This window comes from Dermacentor andersoni, chromosome 9 (assembly GCF_023375885.2).
Source record: "Dermacentor andersoni chromosome 9, qqDerAnde1_hic_scaffold, whole genome shotgun sequence".
NCBI classification, from domain to species: Eukaryota; Metazoa; Arthropoda; class Arachnida; order Ixodida; family Ixodidae; genus Dermacentor; species Dermacentor andersoni.
The window spans coordinates 9,698,036-9,714,506 of NC_092822.1; the positions used below are offsets into that span (position 1 = coordinate 9,698,036).

At 45.4% G+C, this 16,471-nt stretch overlaps 1 protein-coding gene across 2 annotated transcripts in view; it reads left to right on the forward strand.

Annotated features, from left to right (window-relative positions):
* LOC126526989 (uncharacterized) overlaps positions 1 to 16,471 on the forward strand; it is a 117,947-nt gene that overhangs the window by 90,709 nt on the left and 10,767 nt on the right. For both annotated transcript variants that reach the window (XM_050174695.3, XM_072284432.1), the window contains exons 13-15: positions 5,584 to 7,140; positions 8,852 to 9,024; positions 13,569 to 13,699. In XM_050174695.3, coding sequence (XP_050030652.1) covers positions 5,584 to 7,140; positions 8,852 to 9,024; positions 13,569 to 13,699 — 1,861 coding nt within the window. The remainder of the gene's footprint in view (positions 1 to 5,583; positions 7,141 to 8,851; positions 9,025 to 13,568; positions 13,700 to 16,471) is intronic.

The following is a 16,471-nucleotide window of genomic DNA, read 5'->3' on the forward strand; positions in this document are numbered from 1 at the left end:
GCGCCCGCGCTGGACGTCCGCGCCGCTTGACGATCTCGAACCCAAAGAGGAAGCGCCTTGTCTTTTGGCGCCCAAGTAACCCCGCCTGTCGGCGGCGTTAGCAGCGCAACACTCGCACCATCTCTCGTACTGCGCCTCAACCACTCCGACCGCCGCGGGTGCCAGGCCACGCGAGCCGTGCGGGAAAACAACATATCAGGGGACGCGTGAGAGTCGCGCATCCCCACACTGGACAGTGAATTTCGCAAGCTCTCGGCATGCGATTTCGTTAACGCTGACGACGGCGTGCAAGCTGTAGTGGATCGCGCTGATGTAGAGATTGTGGTTGACATCATGGGTGACGAGGATGCAGATTCGAGCAGCGGCGAAGGTTCCGACAAAGAGGACCAACCACTATGCACTGCAGCTGAACTTGCATCAGCTTTCAGCGTCATTCGCCGCTGTTGTAGCACAATGGCAGGAGCTGGCCTCTCTCACTTGGACACTGTCAACAAGCTTGAGGACAGCTTAATGAACTTGATGGTGCAGAAGAAAAAGCAAGCAAAGGTCACAGATTTTTTTCTTCCGAAATAAAGTGCTCTGGTCATCGCGCAGTGTTATTGTTTTTTTACGCGCCTTGGAGGCACAGATCGGTAATCTTTCGTTAGTCACGACATCAGCAAACTGCCTTGAGATGTGTGGAGTTGTTAAGAAGCTTTTGACAAGCCTATTTTATATTTCGAAGTATCGACATATCGAACTATTTCGTGATTCCCTTTGAGTTCGATATATCTGGGATCGACCATATCCGCATGGCGCCATGTCTGGGGCAGTGTGCCATTCAGCCAATGCTTGTTAAACGTGTCCACCAACCGCTCAAGATCCTCGTTATTGAGGTTGCGGGGAGCTTTGTACTGGTTGTAGTCCACTCCCAGTACTGAGTTCTTGCACATGTCCTGCAGCATGGCGTGGACCTCTTGAATTGTGATTTCTGCGTTGTGGGGGTTCCACTCTGCGTGCGACTTGTGAGCGACTTGCGTGGGCTAGAGACTCCTGTGAGCAACAAAGAGTGGGCATCTAGTGCTGACCTTCTGAAAGATTAGAAGCCAGATATCACTTTTAGCGAGCACAACAAACGTAAACAGTCCATGAGGCAATACCAAAACTAAACGCCGCACACACTTTTTAGCAGTGTCATATATTGGTCTTTGACCCTCAAAGGGTTAAAACTTTGGCTTGTACTCGCACACACACTTCCAATCTTGCCCGCTAAGTGTAATGTCAGCAGCAAGCTTGCTGTAGTCCCACCAAAGCAAGATTTCTCTTCTTCCACCATTATTGGCATGCTGCAATGAATCATTTTTTCAGGTAATTTTTGCCATACGACGCTCGTTGAAGTATTGGATACCGTTGAACTACAATATGACGAACTGGAGAAGAGTCGGAGGCAGTTCTCCTCGAACGCTCGAGCACAGCATCTAAACCTTCAGTTGCCACAAAGATCTCGCGCGACAGCAAGTGCATCTCAAATCAAGGAGCTAGTGCACGCCATTTTCATTGGCACCATTGCATCGGCAGTGATAGTCTGACAGCCGACCACGAAAATGAGCGACAGTGCCAAAGAAAAATGTTTCCTTTTTCATACTTGGCTAGAGCAACTTGAAACAGCACGACCTCGACATGCATCTTTGTCTCGGCCAACGGCTTGGTTCAGCAGGCCCACAGCCAGCAAGCCAATTTACCAATCCTCTGTGATCACACCGATGGCATGGTTACGTAGCAAAGGTGCAAAGTGCACTTGTAATTCAGCATTGATAAGGTGTCATGTATTGGCTTGGCAAGCCCCCATTAAAATTGACAAGAGACCGTTAGCTTGCCCATCGGAGGCATCAAGTTTGTTTGTTATAGAGCCAATGCATTTTCTTTTTTTTTTTCTGATCTTGCCATGCACATTTATTATGAATATTGGATATAACAAAGGTATTTCTGTGCCTATACGATTTCGTTTTAACAGGTTTTGACGGTACCTGAGCTGAAGGCAGTGTACGTGTCTGTCATAGTTAAATATTGCCGTAAAGATTATTGATGCGAAAATGTCAAATGACTCATTGAACGAGAAAGCCGACGTCTGGTGTCAGTAGCAGCGAAATGGCACCTAAATTCCCATTGGCTGCAACGCCAAGGTACAAGCGTGCCTCAACGGCGTAGAGTAAGCGAAAGGGGACACCTGCTGCTGCAGTAGCGTGCCATGTGTTGTGTGATGGGAGAGGGCATTGCCTCATCGTTGGCATGCGGCATTGGCACTACAAGCTGCTGCTTGCTGGCTCGGGCAGCACGTCCTACTATGGTACATTACTCGCAGCGCAAACTTGATGGACTGACCGCCCAGCACTGTTAAATTGGGCATTAACCATTTTGCATTCACGACTCATAAGAAGTGCTTTGGTGTCCTTTAATTTTTTTTTTTTCATCACTGGCAGGGTTGTTTGTGCCACATATTTAAAAAGTTCAGGCTTATTTTGAGACAGCCATTTGCTTGTTGACACAATTCAATCGCTACATCTCCTATTGACAATGCCACATGGCTGGACTATGGATTCGCATGTTTGCCATCACAACATTGATAATGGGGTAACAATCGGCTCATGCAAAGGGTTCAGAGACATCCAAGGCACTTGTGGCTGCATTTGACTGCAGCGAACCACATAGCTCATCTACATATTTTAAAGCTAGACGACTGTGGTGTGGCACACTTTATTGGCTATGTCATGCTGCACAATGAAGGCATTAGCATTGTCAGCAAGTTAAGCAAGTTAAGGCAGTTTCACCAGTCTGAATGCTTGTAAATGTCAAGCATAGGTTATTCAGGGAAAACACGAGGAAGGCGGGAGATGGAAATTCAAGACGAGCAAAGCTAGAGCAATAGCATGGGAACGCCATTCGCTCCCTTGTATGTGAACATTTTCATGGGACAGCTTGAGGCAGACCTGTTAAAATCCTACCCTTTAAAACCCCGCACCTATCTGTGTTACATGGACAACATATCTATAATATGAGAACACTGCACAAGTGCATTAACCGACTTATTTAGCCATTTCAATTGCTTTCACCCAAGTATTAAAGTTACTGCTCACCACTCTCCTAGTCCAATCAACTTCCTGGACATGATGGTGTACATAGAAAATGGAAAACTGAGAATGACACTTTACCAGGCGCCTACGGATAGCCAGAAATATTTAGACTACAACAGTCATCACCTGCAACACTGCAAGCAAGGAGTTATTGTCGGACAGGGGAAATGAATAAGAAGAATCTGCAGCAAAGACAACAATTATATCCACCACCTAAATGGCCTTAAAGCAACGTTAGCTGAAAGAAACTATCCCCAAGTTGCTCTCGACGGAGATTAAGACGTCGCACCAGGATTGGAGAGGCAGTTGGAATTAGCTAACTTCTCTGTGCAAATGAGGGGGGGAGGGGTCCTTTACCAGTACAAATGTGAATAATGCCCACCATTCGCTATAAAGACACACAAAACTGTAAAAGAGAAATGAAAAATTTGGAGAATGCTTAAGCTTCACCTTTAAGAGCGGAACGCAATAGCATTCAAAGACCCCTGACCGGTTTCTCCACCTCCCGGCAACTACAGCTTATGTAACCGTAACGCTTACCGGGAAACGCTGGTGGCGAACGCTATGCACAAAGGCAAATTTGTGGTAAAAACGCGGCCTCTTGCGTGGGTTGATCTCCTGTTATTGTTTCGCACTTTTAATATTTCAGTCTGAGAAAAGCCAACATAAGAGATATGCGCTTTCGGTGTTTTTTTTTACATTACATTTGTTTGTGGGCTGCCATTCTCGAAATTCCGAGGAGTAACTTTGTAAAGAATGAAAGACAAGGTATGAGTAACTTTGGTGGTAGATGAGTGGTTGGGTATGCGTGGCTCAGATATTGGTTCGACATGCTTTTTGCCAAAGTGACGTCCGACGCTGGACACGGGCACTGGATTTTCCGCAACACGCCTAATGCTATCGCATTAAAAGCCGTCTTACAGGTGTGCCTGTGAGATGCATCTTTCCTTTACTTGGCAAACAGGGAATCATATGAAATGAGCTTGCGCAGAACAGAAGCACAGCAAGAACACTGCCAAAAACAAGTAAACAAGCGAATGTGTAAAATAAAGATTTCTAGTAGCGTTTTTTGTAGAATTATAGAGAAATATATATTTGCGGAACAATCAATTCTTTTCGATCCTGCGTGTACTGCTCTACCAAGTGCCAAAACCAATGCTTATTGTTATTTGGGAAGTTCCAAAGCGATGCGTGGCCGCCAGTCCCATCCAACCGCGTAGAGCGCAGGACGCTGCGGTTCTAGACGTACTGCGCCCACCGCGGAAGGTTAGAAAAATGCCCACATAAGCACAGCAGAAAAGTGGCTACGTCAGGCGGCTCGACTGATAACTGTAGAAGTGTCATTCAGGACACACGGAATTATTCTCCGCTTCCAGCGACGTTTTCTCTACTTACTTTTTAGATAAAAAGATGTCAGTCCATAAATATTTTCACAAACAACGGATAAATTTGCCAATTTTCGCTTTTCATTTCTGTTTGGCTGTTGCCTCTGCTCCCTCCCTTAGTAGATTGCTTAATTTCTCAACCCCTTGCGACTCTTGTTTCCAGTTGCTAGTTTTGCACAAAAAGTGTTGTACAATTAGGGAAAAACCAGACGAGGTAACGGGTGAGTCATATTGCCTATGTGTTTGAAGGTTACAGCAGGGTTTGATGATGGGCGCTCTTTCGCATTATTTTATTTTCCACCTTGTCTAACCCACGTCACGGGTAAATGGTTCCGAGGATTTGCCAGTGTCGCGTCGAGCTGTCACTTGAGGAAATAATGAAACAAAATGAAAAGTTAAATGCAACTGCCGTTTCCTCCTGCCACAGCTGGTTATGAACCGAATCCTATGAACCGAATCCCTTTCCTGGTTCCTAGATCAGACTAAACAAAGAAGGTTGAACTAACCAAGCAAGAGCAATGCGTGTTACCATTGAATAGATGGTGACAGCTGAATGCATCTCGAGTTAATCGCGTGGGCACTGAATCAATGAGAAAGCTGGCATTCACACCCCAGGAGATGCCGATAACTGCCACCATCCAAAAGTTAACCGCCGAATAGCTGTCAACTCTCGGGATTCATTTGGTAGTGCTTTAGGAATGCGTGTGGGAAGTGGTGGCGTGGACGAGGAGGGGGGGGGCTGGGTACACCCCCCCCCCTGGGTATGTGCCTGGTTGCTAGCCTTTAGGTTAGGTTAGTTTAGGTTAGGTTAGGTTAGGATTAGATGTTAGGTTAGATGCTAGATGTTAGATTAGATTAGTTAATTTTTTGTAATTTTCTTCTCGTGCCTTTTTCTTTCTAATCTGATTGATTGTGCAAATGCATTTACTGTGGATTTGACATAGCTGCAGTCTGCAGCTACATTGTATTGAAGCTAAGAGGACCTAGCTAATACAAATAAGGAGAAAAAAAAAACAGTATGAAACAATATTAGCTGCTTTCATTTTTTCTTTTGTGACATGCACTGTTATTCTTTCTGCTTTGAACAGCGGCTGCAGCAACATTCAACTTCAAGTTGCCCTCCTCTGGGTCTAGTGGCTTTGGCGGGGCACCCTTCGCTACGGCAGCCACACAATTCAAGTTCGGCATACCTGCTTCAAGCTCAGTAAAGCTATCTGAAGCTGCTGCTTCCTCAGAGAGTGCAGTAAAAACATTCAAGTTTGGTATTACTAACACTGCCGCACTTACAACCACCACTACCAAAATAACTTCTGCTACTACTGCGGAGGAACCATCAAAGGCCATAGACTTTGGTTCACCAGCTAGAGAAGCATCTAAGACATTCAAGTTCGGCACCAGCACCGAGGAGCCAGCAACAATGTCATTAAAGTTTGGCACCATTACTGAGGAGCCAGTAAAAAAGTCATTCAACTTTGGCATAACAGCTGAGCCTACAAAGGCATTTACACTCAGTACTAGTTCAGAGGAGCCAGCCAAGGGACTTAAGCTGAGAACAACTACAGAGGAGGCAGCAAAGCTGTTCAATTTTGGTTCGTCCTCTGAGCAGCCCACAAAGCCTCTGAAGTTTGGGGGCACAACAGACGAGCCAGCCAAGTTGCCTCAGGCTGGACCTGGTGCAGAAGTTTCTACAAAGGCCTTCAAGTTTGGTTCCACCACAGACGAGCCTGCAAAGCCATCCCAGCTTGGCAGCTCTGGAGAAGCTGCACCAAGCAGCTTCAAGCTTGGTCACATGGCAGAGCCAAGCAAAGGCTTTACTTTTGGGTCTACTGTCAAGGAACCGGCAAAGCCATTCACATTTGGCTCCACCTCTTCATCAGAGATGCCCGCCGGAAGCTTCAAGTTTGGCTCTGGTGTGGAGGAGCCTGCAAAAGCTGTCAAGCTTGGTTCCTCTGAGGAACAGCAGCCAGCTGCAAATGCCTTTAAATTCATAGCACCGGCAGCTCCTGCGGAACCATCCAAGCTGTTTCAATTTGGTGCGACTGCGGAGCAACCACCAAGATTGGGCGCATCTGCTGACACTCCTGCTAAGCCTTTCAGTTTTGGAACACCTGCAACTGCAGCAGGAGCAGCAGAAGCAACGGCAAAGCCATTTTCATTCGGCTTGACAGCAAAGCCTAATGATATGTCAGCCCCCACTGTGACAGCACAACAGCCATCTATTCTGCCTCAGGTATGTGGCCAGACCACACCTGGACAGCTTCCTGGCTTCCTAGCCCCGGCCACTACAGCATCTGCTGCACCAACAATAGTCACACCTTCTCTGCCAGCGGCAGCACCGGCTGTCGAGCCTGCCAAGCCAGCCTTCCCCACTTCGCAATTCGTTTTTGGCCAGAAAACTGATGGCAGCGTTGCCACATTTCCATTTGGCTCACAGCCTGCGCCGGCTTTTCCCCAACCTTCTAGTGGTGCATCTGCTCCCTTGCCATCTTTTGGCAACCTGACAAGCAAGCCCCCAGAGTCGCAGGTGGCAGCACAGCAGCCAACATTTGGCATTGGGACAACACCCACTCCTGCATTTGGTGCCCTCAACCCTCTCAAGCCTGCTGCTACCTCTACAGTAGCGCCTGCTGCCACCAGCATGCCAGGTGAGTTGACTCGCATGCCTTGAAGATGTTTTGCTTTACGGTGCCATTTGCCATATTCGGAATTTCAGTGCCACACACTGGTCAGTCACTGTTTTCAAAGCTGTCCCTTCAAGCAGTCCCAATTTGCTACAGTCTGCTGCATTTGGTGAAAGGAGCTTGAGAGCTGGAATGCATGGTCATAAGTTTCACAGTGTACAATTATTGTATAATATCGAAGGAGGGCTACATTGAAGCATTGTGTTGTGGATGTCACAGAATTAGAAAAAAAAAAATGTCAGTAGTAATGAAGCAAGTATAGCCCCAGCCTTGCAAACTTGGGCTGCGTTTGGCAGGTGCCACATAATAGCATTAGCAGCTGTGCTGCAGTTGTATATATTGCAACTAGCAATTGTCTGTGGGCCTGTTTCCATGGTATAAACAGCTAGGCACTTTACATATGCATCTTGTGTACTATTCTATTATGTGCAGTAAAACCTAGTTGATGTCGGTCCCCCCCCCCCCCCCTTTTTTTTTTACGTTTTCCTGGCTCTTATGTCTGAAGCATTGGTCCCATTTAGTCTGCATAGTGTCGTGTGTATTCGGTTCCCATTTGTTACCTCTGAAAACTGCTACAGCACACTGCCAACATTGACAATCATGAGCACCAATGTTGGTTGCCACATATCGCCGCTGAAAATATAGTGGCTTCACAGAACCTGCTATGTGACGTGGAAGGATTGTCATTACTGTGTTCAGATACTCGCTGGTTTCTGATGTTAACACGGCTGATGAAATGGAAAGCTAAAAGAAAGAGGACGAAGGCACAAGGGGTCGCCTCGTGACCTTCAATACATTGCACGGTTGCTTTGATGCACAAGGCTGCGTGGAAGCTGTAGAAGGGCTGTTAGTGTTTAAAAGGATTGGCGATTCGACCAAAGGGCCAGCTGGTAATTACAGGATTTAATTAGTGTAATTTGCAATGGTCAACATTCAATGTAATCAAAGTGGTAAACATTCAATGTAACTTCTAGGCCGCGGTAATGAGCTTTATAAGCAGGTTTTCAATTGTTTGTTGACTTTCTATTCAACTTCAAATAAGCTTTTGCGTAAGAGTATCTTTCATCTTGCCTGTAGTGCTGTTACAAGCATTATTGGATGTTACGTTTTCCTTATCACATCCTTTTCCTATGGTTTTCTAGACATAGTATCAACAGGTTTCCACTGTGTATCTATGATTTTTGTTAAGGTTTTGAAAATGACAAAGAGGGGTTGGTTCAGTCCTGTGCAATCTATGGCATATATTCAAAGCTTCTGGATTCTTTATGTATGTTCACCTGCTACAGCAATTACTCTTATGAAAGTAGGATGTAAAAATTCTCCGAGAAGAGGGTACGTGTTAGCGAGCACCAAATATACAGTAAACCCTCGTTGTAACGAAGTTATCAGGACATAAAATTGACTTCATTATAAGCTGTTTTTGCTAAAGGCAAAGGAGCTAAAGCAGTGCCATAGTAATGTAAGGTGAAAAACAGTGATGCGATTTCGCCATAATGTATCGCAAGGCTTACTAATCCGCAGTGTTAGACTACAGCGACTTTTTTTTCCATGTGCTGCTTTGGGGCGTTAAAACCCCATCTATCTTTTAATCACACATGGTATTTGCCTTTTCTTTGCTGTCCCTATGCTGCTGGTATCCTCACAGCAGTTGACACTGGTTTCTATTCCTTGCTAGTTGGCTTTGGCTGCCAACAGCCTACACACAATTCTGGATTTGGGCTGCCTGCAGCAAATGTCCCCACCCAATCGTCATTCGTCTTTCGGCCCCCAACAACTGCACCGCCGGTGACTTTCCAGTTTGGCAGCACTGGCCCCACATCAGGTGGAGTCTTCCGCTTTGGAGCTCAGGTAAATATATCCTTGTTTTTATAATCCATGTTTTTTCAAGTTGACTGACAGCTTGTACTGTGTGTTTTTTTTTTTCCTACTTTAACAAAGGGATTTGCCTACAATGGCATTTCCTGTTCAACCACCATTATAAGTATATTTCGCCAAAATGCACAGAGCGAGGGTCCCCACCCAATTGTTATTCTCTTCTAATGAAATGGTGTTCTCTTCCTAATTCTGGTTGAGTTTCGATATTATAACCCTACCATGCTAGCCCGAGTGAATTTTGCCTGAGCACATGTAGGCTGTTCAAAAGCGTTCTATGCTGGATTTTATAGAGGTTTGGCTAAACCCAAGATATTTCCTCAGAAAAGGCTACATTGCCTGCACAGTAGATGTCCATAAACGTGGGTCGAAAGAATGGACAGAAGAGTGCTGCCTACCACTAAAACTTAAGTGTAATACCATATTTACTCGAATCTAGGCCGGCCCCGATTTTAGGCCGACCCCCAAAAGTCCGAAGCCAGTAGAACAAACAAATAAGCAAGACCAGTGTTCACAAAGTGAAAATGGCATTTATTGAATATGAACGTGCCAAGCTCATTGCTATCGACCTTATTGCTGCTACCTCCTCGTTCCGGCACACGCAAAAAGTGCGTCCTACTGACCCCTCCAATGATGGATGTTTTTGCAATCGATGCCAAAGGATGTTTTTACAATCGATGCCAAAGTCCTGCGCAGCTTGAACATGTGATGACACATCTGCAACAAGTGCAACTTTTTGTGTGAAAGCGACGCTATAGTTTGGTGTTAATGCGTTAATGCCACGCTGCATGTTGACACTACTAGAGTGTACTTGACAATGGTCGAGTGGGCCGAATGGCGCTCTCCCGCTAAAACACCGCATGTGGAAAAATTGTGCGAGGGCACTGTGAGTGGACTGGATTAAGGCAGAGACACGCTTTGCGGTATATTCAACGTAATTTCGCTGTGGCCGCTGAGACCGATTGCGTGTGTGCGCTCTTTTAATGGGGCTTTATTTCAACTGCAAATTTATACTGACACCTTTTTACTACGCATACATATTTGAGGCATGTGTTATGCAACATGACGTCTTCAATTTTGCTGTCGTCAAGTGCATCGTCTGCTAGCATGTGCAGGTTCATTGCGCGGACGCTGGCAAGCGCCCAGCTTTTCTCGCAGAAAGTCCGTGCAGTAAAATGTTTTATGGTTTTACTTGGTTTGATGCGCTTGTGGGCTGGTACCAACTGTAGTTTTAGCCTGGTGAACAGCTATTTTTAACATTGTTTTCTAAAAGTAACACATAATTTTTGCCATAGAAGCCGCCTATCTACAACATGAAGCTATGTAAGAAAATGTTATTGATATTGTGTCATTGTACGTGCCCTTGTTGGTGGAATGCTGATTAGTGACGATGAACAACAAAAACAATGTTATAGTTAAATAAACCAGGTTTATTAACTGTGCGGCACTAAGAGATGCAGATTACCAATGCACTTCTATGTAAATTTAAGGGTACATAGACATGTATATCCATGACATGTATGCAAGAGAAAAATGAGTAAATATTCTAAATGTACTGATTGAAAAAGTGAAAGCTTCCAACCGGAATAAGCGTGCTTTTAAAAAACTTTTTTTTTAAACCTGCACCAGCCTTGGGTGAACGAACAGACTTTCCAAGAAAAGGAATCAAGGCAATTATTGGACATTAATATCTACAGAAGTGTTAGGAAAAAACATTGCCTAAGTACTCGGACTGAATCAGGGAGACCGGAAAGTTTTTACCAAAGTAATCTCCGTGGCTTGTCTGACGATCTCCTTCAACGTAGCAGCAGGGGAAATGAAGTAGAAATATATAGTCAAATCGAATGGTATTTGCTATTCAGATTGTATTCAACTTCGGAATTCACTATTAAAAATTATCGAAAAGCCATTTCCGTTGGAATGCAATGTATAACGGCACTTTAGAAGTCTTGAAAGTGTGGGGCTGGTGCAAGTTAGGACTCTTATTCCAAATGATTGTGCTGCTGGAGAGTCGTTGCTGTGGCGTAGCGGTGCACAAGTTCCTGAGAGAATTAATGCACGGGTGCTTATCAGTTCTGCTGAACAAGTTCCTAGGTGCCATTCAATATATATAAAGGCTCCATTTTTGGGCAGCCTGTAAATCTGCTAAATTGACTCAGGCAAAGAAAACTTTTTTTTTTTTTCACAGTCTGACCATGTCTGCAACCCATTAAAACTGTATGCCCAATGTGGTACCATACTTATCTTCAATCAACACAGCAGATGTACAAATACCTCTACAAGTATGAGAGGCATGCCGTTCCTATAATTGCTTCATTATTGCCCTTATGATAGTGCGCTGGATAACTGAAAGCAGCCGTTTATGATACAGAAGCTGCTTAGTTGCGCAGACGTATAGTTCGGAACAGCATTACATTTAGGTATAAAATATAAGATAAGCGAACATGTTTTTCTCACAAATCAGACATGTGAATAATTTATTTCGTTTACGCCCCTATTAAAAGCCGAAGGACGCAGCTACCTTTTTTTCTTGTTTTCTTAATTAAACAAATTCTGGTGTTTTACATCTAGCAATACGATTATAAGGCACCCTGTTCAGTTCTCACCACCTGGGGTTCTTTAACGTGCGCCTAAACAGAAGTGCACTACTGTTTTTCCATTTCGTTCCCATCGAATTCCGCGACCTGGTTTGAACCCGCGAGCTCGAGTTTAACAACGCAATGCCATATCCACAATGTAGCCACTAATTAGGGTACTGTGTTCCGCTGCCCCCCCCCCCCCCCCCTTTTTTTTTAATGCCTGGACTGGACTTTTTAAAAAATTTCACACGGCTTATGGGCCAAAAATTAGCATAGATAATGGCTACCTAAAACTGTTTTTGGGCGCCTGAGGTCCGATTGTTATGAGAGAACCCGTACCAATTACTCCGCATTCTGTTATGCGAGGAAGACGGGAACACGAATGGTATGTCGCACTGGCAGGTTATTCTTTTTTTTTCCCTTTTCTATAAGAATACTTCCCGTAAATCTGATAGGGCACCGGATAGGGCAGATGTTTTATTTGTTTGAACCAGCTAGCAGGAGGTTTACATGTGTTTCCACCTGCGTTTCGCAAGACCTACCGATGGAAAACTATACATGCGAAAATGCACACGAGAGATGCAGGCTGGTTGAAGAACGAGAAAAATATTTGTTCTCCAAAGGGATCCATATAGTGGAGTAGAATGAAAGCCAACACTGCGGCCACAATGCACACGCAATCACCGAGCGGCATTAAAAAAAACGAAATAAAGAAGAGAAAGAAAGGCATCTATTCCTAAGGCATAAATACATGTCATATGCAATTATAAACACAGTTTTAGCGATCTGAACGTATATACCAGTGCGAAAAGGCCTGGATGACCCTTCTTGGCAGAATTGCCAGCAGTTTCCAACGGCGCGACCTTGATGTGGCCCAGTCCACTTCAATCGCTGCACTGCCACAGTATTTTTCGTCGTCGTCGCACCTTGCTGCAGAGCATGTGCCACCCCAGCCATTTGCCCCACTCAACCGTATTCTAGTACACTTTAACACGACACAGGTCAAAATGGCAATGTCACTCGTGTACATCATTTGGCTACTGGCACGGCTAGTAGCAGCTGCGATACTGACTTTTCTGCATGGCGCTAGCTATGCACCGTATTAATCAATTTCAGTTAAACGCTGGAATGTGTTTTTTTTTTGTTCCTCAAACCTAAGTTGACTCTAAAGTTTGTTATATGATTATTTAAAGAAAAAAATACTATCTGCCCAGATTTAAATAAGTACGGTAACATCCTAATTCCTTTTGTGCTTGCACTATTACCTAGCTACCATTGTAGCCAAATTTAGAGCTCATCTTGCATGTCCATGTAAACCTGTAGTGTCTTGCCACTTGTCTAATACTAGCTTGGCTACAAATACATCTTTTTTTTCTTCATTTGACAGAAATTCGTTCAGTACAGACAAGTAGTAAGTGTTTAAAGCAATTGAGCCCAATACAATGTAGATGTTCTTACTGAACTAAATTTGTTCTTACATGGCATAATTTATGCAAGCAAAAGGCCCGTTTTGTGGTTGTGTGTGAGTGTACACTTTGAAGGACAAGGGGAAGAATCGAGAGGCTCAATTTTCGCTAGTCATCACCATATGCAGCCAACAGATAATGAAGCCAAGGAAAGCATAGGGTAAATTATTTGTCTTAATTAAATGTTGAAATGATGAGATAAAGGCAAGTGAAGGTGGATGAAAAAATAACTTGCAGTCAGCGATGGCTAAACCTGCATGCTCTGCGTTATGCATGCAATACTTTACCACTGAGCTACAGTGGCGGCTGTTCCTATGACACATTCTTGGGCATCTATGTATGTGTAATTGCAGCCTTGTGAAGATATTAATAGGCTACTTTATTTATGGTACCATTATAGCACACTACCATTCAGTAAGGATTTTGAAGCATACTGGGTAGTTTTAATAGGTGCTTTCCCGTCCCAATGGTGCAGCCAAGCCAACCAGCCACGCCTCTGCAACAGCAGCCGCAGCAGCAGCAGCCAGCGCACGAACCCTTTGGAGCCCCATTTGGCCAGACAGCCCCCATGCAGTTTGGCATGTCACCCTCGGCACTGTTTCATGCGTAAGCTGCACTCCTTACTGTTCACTGGCAAACCTAAGGCTGGTTTTGCTTGTCCAGTCAGGCTCTTTCCTATGTACAAAGAGATTGCGTAATTTGTGAGTGTCTGATTCGCAACCAGATTGGCTGCATTTCCATGGAAGCCAAAATGCAGGAACATTCATGTACTTAAGTTTACATGCTCATCAAAGAATCTCAGGTGGTCAAAATTAATCCGAAGCCTTCCACTACGACATCCTTCATAACTTGCGTTGCAGTCTCAGGACATTAAGCTCCACAATTTGCCTGCGCCAACCATTATTACTTCAGCTGTCGCAGACCGTCTCAAGACACTGCGGCATTGTTTTCTACTTGCACAGCAGCAGTATCACCACATGTGAAAGACTCGAACAGTCCACTAACTATAGACGAGACAAGCTCAAGTTTCTGCCACAATACCAGTACAGCTTTGTCCCTTAGCGAAGAGATACGAAAGTTTGTAGTCGAGTCCGACCTGGTTCCCCTCAGATCGGAGCACGCTCGTGCCTGCTTGCTCATGCATACGTGCTGCTGGCAGTTGCATTTTCACAATGGTAAGTGTGACATCACTGTCTCACATGCTTAGAGCGCAGTGCTGCTCTGCTGCAGTGCCACAACAGTCTTGAAAATACAAAGCACGTGAGACCAGCCCATAAAACTGCATTTCAGGGAAATTCACAGGTGGGACAAGCACTGCACTGTGCTGAGTGAAATCGCACATTTTTCTGTGCGCATATTTTCTTCTGATATGTGTCGAGTGGTAAATTGGGTGGCCGTTACGTACACAGCAATACACTTAAATCTTGTTATAGCAAAACGGCTTATAACGAAATATATGATATAACGAAAGAATTGTAATTCCCCTTGAAAGTCCCCATAGAAACCCATGTGTTTAAAATTTCGTTTTAACAAAAAAGAATTCATTGATCAAGGGTATAAAGAAAATCTTAATTCCAAAATCGCACTTAACAAGCTACTTTGTACACAACATATAGATTTCTTAAATTGCGCAACGCGTTTCGGCCCTCTGATGCGGTAGTTCAAATCTCCCGTGGCGCCCCCTTGTTAACGCTCCGAAGAGCTCACTTTCGAACTGTCGTTCGCGGTCGGTTGTTACCACGCTGGGGCAGCCGAAACGAGATATCGAACCGGCTACGAAAACGGACGCCACGGTGGATGCCGTAATATTGTGTACAGAAAACGCTTCAGGCCAGCGCGTGTAGCGGTAAACGCAGGTGAGGATGTATCGTTTACCACGTGATGAAGGCAGCGGACCGACAATGTCGATGTGAACGTGGTCAAAGCGCGAGTGAGGTAGATGGAACGGTTGAAGTGGTGACTTAGTGTGGTGGTTCGTTTTTGCACGTTAGCAGCGCTGACATTCTCGAGCCCAGCGGCGGACATCTGCGTTGATGCTGGGCCACATATAATGGGAGGTGATGAGGCGCTGAGTGGCACGAACACCAGGATGGCTCGAGTCGTGTAGCTTGCCAAAAACTTGACGACGGTGCGAGGAAGGCACAAATGGACGGGCACAACCTGTTGATATGTTGCAGACGATCGTACTGGAGGAGAGCGGCAATGGCACCTCAGCAAATGAGAAAGATGTGGACCCTGCACGCAGGTCACGCAGCTCGTTGTCAGAATGTTGTGCCTCTGCGATGATCTCGAAATCCACAGCAGCAGTGGAAAACGCGTCTACACGTGACAGGGCATCGGCAGCCGCATGAACAGGTCCTTCGATGTATCGTAGGTCGACCGTGAATTCGGAGATAAAATGCAGGTGCCGAATTTGCCGGGACGTGTGTGTCCTGTGGTTTCCACGGAAAGCGAATGTCAGTGGCTTATGATCTGTCAGTACGTGGAACACGGTATTTTCGAGAAGGTGGCGAAAGTGGCGAATGCCAAGGTAGACAGCCAGGAGTTCGCGGTCAAAAGTGCTGTATCGAGTTTCTGCCGGCTTTATCTTCTGCGAAAAGAATCCAAGTGGACACCACAAATTGTACTGGAATTGTTGCAGAACTGCACCAACGGCACTGGAGGAGGCGTCGGTGATGAGCCGCATGGGCGCGTCAGTTAGGGGATGCACTAGGAGGGTGGCTTGCGCCAGGGCATTCTTGGCTTTGTGGAAGGCGGCGTCTGCTTCGGATGTCCACTCCAAGATCGCAGATGGTGCCTTTGGAGCCTTCAGCATGTCGGTCAGAGGTAGAATGATGCACGCTATATTAGGCAGGAACCGACGATGGAAGTTCAGAAGCCCGAGAAATTCACGGAGCTTGCGAAGCGACGTTAGGCGTGAAAAATCCCGTGGAGCTTGAACCTTCCTGTCCAATGGCTTGATTCCTTCAGGTGTGACAGGGTGTCCAAGAAATTCGACGTCAACAACAAAAACACATTTGGCTGTGTTGATAGTCAAGCCATGTTCCTGCAGTCGCGAAAACAGCAACCCCAGATGGTCAGCATGCTGCTCTGGTGAACAACTTGACACCAGCAGATCATCAAGATAGGCGATGACGAAGTGCAGACCATGTATGACTTCATTGATGAAGCGTTGAAAAGTTTGGCCTGCATTCCGTAACCCGAAATGCATGTGGACATACTCGAATAAACCAAACGGTGTTGTGATGGCAGTCTTCGATATGTCCGCTGGTTCCACAGGAATTTGATGATATGCCTTGACTAGGTCAATCTTGCTAAATGTGGTTGTTCCAGCAAGAGTGGTAGCGAAGTCGTGAATGTGCTGGAGCGGGTACCGGT